This window comes from Canis lupus, chromosome 14 (assembly GCF_011100685.1).
Source record: "Canis lupus familiaris isolate Mischka breed German Shepherd chromosome 14, alternate assembly UU_Cfam_GSD_1.0, whole genome shotgun sequence".
NCBI classification, from domain to species: domain Eukaryota; kingdom Metazoa; phylum Chordata; class Mammalia; order Carnivora; family Canidae; genus Canis; species Canis lupus.
The window spans coordinates 18,093,762-18,099,458 of NC_049235.1; the positions used below are offsets into that span (position 1 = coordinate 18,093,762).

Genomic DNA, 5,697 nt, shown 5'->3' on the forward strand with positions numbered 1-5,697 from the left:
AAAAGGAATTCTTAAACTTCAGTGTGTCTTAAGAATACATGGAGTGAATGATCGGATGCTTGGCCCCACTTGCTGATTTTTTAAATGTACTTAGGGTGGTACCCAGGAATCTACATTTTCAATATGAATCTTTGGGTGATTCTAATGGTGGAGATACTCCCACCATACTATGAGTAAGAGGTACAGAGCCAAGATCAACTACAGAATTTGTGGGCCCAAAGCAAAGAAAACATGGGTCCTTCACTCACATTGTCAGTGACACAGCATTAAACTAAGCATGGGGCCCTGTGACAATCTATAGGTTGCAACCCATGATTAATTATGCCCTGAGGTAATGATCCTCCACCTCCACTAGATTAAACGTTTTAAAAATTCTAGTTAATTTTAATTTACATTTATTTATTTAAAAAGATTTGAGAGAGAGAGAGAGCAAGAGAGAGCATGAGCAGGGGGCAGAGAGGGAGAAGCAGGCTCCCTGGGAGCAGGGAGCCCAATGTGGGTCTCAATTAGATCCCAGAACCCGGAGATCATGACCAGAACCACAGGCAGGCACTTAACCGAGCCACCCAGGTGCCCCCTTCTTTTAAAATAATTTTAATTTACATTTAAATAGGGATCCCTGGGTGGCACAGGGGTCTGGCGCCTGCCTTTGGCCCAGGGCGCCATCCTGGAGACCCGGGGTCGAATCCCACATCGGGCTCCCGGTGCATGGAGCCTGCTTCTCCCTCTGCCTATGTCTCTGCCTCTCTCTCTCTCTGTGACTATCATAAAAAAAAAAAAAAAAAAAAAAAAAAAAAATTACTTTTAAATAGCCACACACATACTTTAAAAAATGGGGCGCCTGGCTGGTTGGTTAGAGCAATGACTCTTCATGTCAGGGCCATGAGTTCAAGCCCCATCTTGGGTGTAGAAATTACCTAAATAAAAAAAAAAAAAAAAAAAAAAGGCACACATAGCTAGTGGTTACTATACTGGGCAATGCAGCTCTAGCTCCATATTTTATTCCAGCCAGCTGCCTCAAGACAGTCCCTTCCTGAGAAAAGGAGGCCAACACAGCACTCATTGTTAACCCTCCTCATGCCTATGAAGAACCAAATTCCAGGACTTGGCTGGCTCAGCTTGGTAAAGCATTTGACTCTTGATCTCGGTCGGGGTTGTGAATTCAAGCCCCATGTTAGGTGTAGAAATTACTTAAAAATCTTAAAACAACAAAAAAAGAACAACAACAAAAAAAGTCATGAGAGGCCAATGTCTACCCTTGTCTCTTACTGAAGGACCCAAGAACTGAGCCAAATTCAACTTTTTTTTTTTTTAAGATTTTATTTATTTATTCATGAGAGACACACAGAGAGGGAAAGGCAGAGACACAGGCAGAGGGAGAAGCAGGCTCCATTCAAGGAGCCCGACGTGGGACTCGATCCCGGGTCTCCAGGATCACACCCTGGGCTGCAGGTGGCACTAAACCACTGCACCACCAGGGCTGCCCCAAATTCAACTTTCATTCTGTACTTACTATGGCACAGTTGTATACATACATACATAAAAGTTGTATACATACAAAATGACCATAAGACTCTATAATTTGAGAAATAAAGATTGAGTGCAGGCTCTGGCATCACCTGTTCTAGTCCTGCCCCCACCAGAAAAGTCCACTGAAATTTTAGACAATCTATAAGACTTGGGTTTCCTCATTTGAAAACATGGAAAATATCACCTACCTCACTGGGCTTGTTCTGAGAATTGAAGATGAACACAAACCATTTAGCACAGCAACTTCCCAATGAAGAGCCCAATAAACATGAGTTGTTAGTAATCGGCGTGTAAAATAGTAATCTGGTTACACTGGTGAATAGCTATAGCCTGAACTTTTGTTTCTAACTTAGCATCAAAGCTTTGGAAAGGAATGCAACTCATTCCTCTTTTCAAATAATTGTTAAGTATCTTCTTTGTAGGAGACTATATGGAATACGGATCAGTCTAGTATTACGTGTTCAAAACCGAGAGACTTTCAGAAAATTGCTTTCAAATAACATGTTATGGTATTGAATACACATTTAGATAGCAGACATTAATGAAAAGTTTCTCCAGAATGGGGAGAGGAGTTAGATTTTTAAAGTCTGCAAAATTTCCTTTTGAATGTCATAAAACTCAAGATACTGTTAAGAAAACAGCAAGTAACGGAAGATATTACATCCAACATTGGTTACACCTGCCAGATGAATTTTAAGGGTTGTCTAACAGCAGGATTAGAAAAACAGACCTTAGAAGGGCCTGAGGAACTCATTGCTTAAACTACAACTGGAGTAAGAAAAAATAGATCACAAGTGAACTTACACGAGCCCTACACTTAAAATATTTTAATCAAGTGTCCCAAAATATATTTGTGTATGTGGAGTCATATAAGGACTTCTATGACAGCGTAAGTGCTAAAGGATTATCTGTCAACCAAGTACTGATTCTGATACAGTCTGAAATATGATGAGACTCAAACTTTAAAGGTTTACTCTGACCAGTTCCCTGAGTTTTCTGGCACAAAAACTCCCCATAGAGGCAGGGGATTGACAGCTACAGAAGATCTTTTAGATGTTGAAGAAATAGCACATTGCAAGTGCTATTAAATTCAATATAACAGATTTGGGGGGGAGGGGGTTCCTTGCCCTGACCTTAAAAAGGAATTGCTTTGTCTCTCGGGTATGACAACAAGCAATCCTGACTGAGAATCCTGAGACTGTCCTTAGACTTTGAGAAAATTACTTTTATTTTTTTAAATGGCGAGAATATTAGAAATGAGAGGAACTCTATTTTGGGAGTTACAAAGAACTTGTTAATGTCCAACAGGTCTGTCAATGTTTCTATTTTATGGAATAAAGGTATTCAGGCAGTGTTGGATGTCTAGTTAGTACTTACAGTTCTTGACAGTATTACTGATGGATTCCACCAGTTTCTTCATAGTCTTCTGGTCCATGCTAAGTGAGGCTTCAACACACTGCAGAATTCTAACACCCTAGTTCCACCCTGCATGTCCTGGGTTGCCACTGATTCCACAGTTCACTACTCTATGCCCAAAGAATGTGACCATGGCAACATTCCAGCAACCAAACACAGAAGTTTCTCAAGTGATTGGAAAAATATGCAGCAAGGTTGTTACCACCCAATATAAATGCAGTAATTTCATTAATGTTATTGGGATTTGAAATATCTACAGCAATTCCAACATTTATGGTTTTTGTCGGGCTAACCACCACTTTAGATGGTACTTCATTTATTTTTCCTTAGCACAAACTGTATGGTTGAAAATGTTTCCTTCCTACCTGAATACCTAATTGAGAATTAAGTAAGATTATCAAGGCTTTATTTTAACACCGAAATAAAATATTTTTTCCAGGCTATAAATAGCTCCTTCAAAGGTTATAACCTCCTTTAAAAACTCTAACTAATGGGTACCTGAGTGGCTCAGTCAGTTGGGTGTCCAGCTATTGGTTTCACCTCAGGTCATGATCTTGGGGTTGTGGGATCGAGCGCTGCGATGGGTTCCATACTTGGTGGGAAGTCTACTTCAGATTCTTTCCCTTTGTCCCTCCCCTTGCTCATGCATGCTCTCTACGCCTAATAAATTCTTTTTAAAAAGTTAAAAAATAAAAACTCTAAGTACTCTCATGATCACCAAAGAGAGACTTCAGTCTGGGAGGTCCTAGAGAAATGTAAAGCCACACTTGTACCCCTCACTGACTGGTAAGAAAGCATGCTGAGGCCATGCAAAAAGTGGCCAAAACAAAAACTGTTCTAACTCTTGTTTACTGCCCAATCCTAATACAGAGAACAAACATCTCCTAGTCTACGTTTGCTAACTTTCACTATGGTAAGGCAAGAAAATGTACTAAACTGATTTTTAGAGTTTAGGACACTATATTCATACAAATTTTAAATAAGAGTTTTAAAATAAAGCAAATACAACTGGGACAAAAAAGCTTTTCTGAACTTTTCTTTAGGAAATACCAGATGAATGTTCATTGAATTTTAGTTGAATACCAGCAATGTTTTAAAAGAGTGAAACCTGTCACTTTAAGTTTGAAGAGTAACGGTCTCAATTTCTCTGAGGCTAGTCTACTGTTCTTCATCAAATGAAAGAATATTAGACAGCAGGCTTTTAGCACACCTTGACTGAAGCAATACATCTACCCTTTGGATAAACTAAATTCAGGACACTCTTATGGTATTTAAAACACTTAACTAGGGATGCCTGGGTGGCTCAGCAGTTGGGCGTCTGCCTTCGGCTCAGTGTGTGATCCCCGGATCCGGGATGGAGTCCTGCATCGGGCTCCCTGCATGGAGCCTACTTCTCCCTCTGCCTGTGTCTCTGCCTCTCTCTCTCTCTGTCTCTTATGAATAAATAAAATCTTAAAAAAATAATAATTAAAAAAAAAACACCTAACTATACTAAAGGGCAACTACATGAATTCAAAACAACCAGATAAAGAAAGTACTGGTATAAATTCAATATTTTGATTCAGACACTCATCAATTTTGTTGCAGTTACCTTGGCATTATCTAAATAACATGCCCTGTGTTTATAAAATTGGTGTAAAATTAATCAGGAAAAAGGGTGGTTTGGTGGGAGGAGGAAGCATGAGATTTGCACATAATATCACTTAATTAAATTTTCTTCCCATACCTTATTAAAAAGAAGACTGTTAAGGCTACCATCAGAGGAAGAAAGGGGAACCCTCTTACACTGCTGGTGGGAATACAAGCTGGTGCAACCACTTTGGAAAACATTATGGAGGTTTCTCAAAATATTAAAAATAGAGCTACCCTACAACCCAGCAACTACACTACTGGGTATTTACCCAAAACATACAGAGGTAGTGAAATGAAGGGGCACCTGCACCCCAATGTTCATAGCAACAATGTCCACAAAAGCCAAACTATGGAAAGAGCCCAGATTTCCATCGACAGATGAATGGATAAAGAAGCTGTGGTAAATATATACAATGGAATATTAACTCAGCCATCAAAAAAAAAAAAAAAAAAAAAAACTTTCCATCTGCTACAACGTGGATGGAACTAGATAGAGAGCATTACGCTAAGTGAAATAAAGTCAATCAGAGAAAGATAATTATCATATGATCTCACTCATATGTGGAATTTAAGAAACAAAACAGAGGAGCATAGGGGAAGGAAGGGAAAAAATAAAACAAGATGAAATCAGAGAGGAAGATAAACCCTAAGAGACTCTTAATTATAGGAAACTGGGGTTGCTGGAGGGGAAGGGGTAACCGGATGAGGGCATTAAGGAGGGCACTTGATGTAATGAGCACTAGTGTTATATACAACTGATGAATCACAGAACTCTACCTCTGAAACTAATAATACGTTATATGTTAACTGAACTAAAAAAAAAAAAAAAAAAAAAAAAGGCTACTAACAGAGGAACGATGAGAAAAATGTTTTCCAGACAGTTAACATAGTCTGGAAAGAATACAATTTTTCTGTCAGGTCACCTTCTTCCTCAGTTTAGTAACAGTTGCTTCTAATGGGACATAATCATCATGTACTGGGCCAGTTTACAAAGGAACACTTCTAAGTTTATACCAAAACTCATCACCAAATAACCTGATAAACTTGTCTTTTAGCACTTTTGTGAACAATCTTAAGAAACTTCCTTTTGGATAAAAAATGTCCCTCAAACTTGCTGTG

At 39.0% G+C, this 5,697-nt stretch overlaps 1 protein-coding gene across 7 annotated transcripts in view; it reads right to left on the minus strand.

Moving 5' to 3' along the window:
* PEX1 (peroxisomal biogenesis factor 1) overlaps positions 1 to 4,314 on the minus strand; it is a 70,787-nt gene extending 66,473 nt beyond the window's left edge. For 2 of the 7 annotated variants that reach the window (XM_038556813.1, XM_038556811.1), the window contains exon 1: positions 2,908 to 4,306. Coding sequence is in view for 4 of the 7 variants with exons in the window: in XM_038556811.1 (XP_038412739.1) it covers positions 2,908 to 2,965 (58 nt within the window). In the remaining 3 variants the exon portion in view is untranslated. Of the gene's footprint in view, positions 1 to 2,907 lie in introns of all 7 variants that reach the window. The other 5 variants (XR_005369371.1, XR_005369370.1, XM_038556810.1 and 2 more) reach the window with 5 other exon arrangements.
* Positions 4,315 to 5,697: the final 1,383 nt, after the last annotated feature.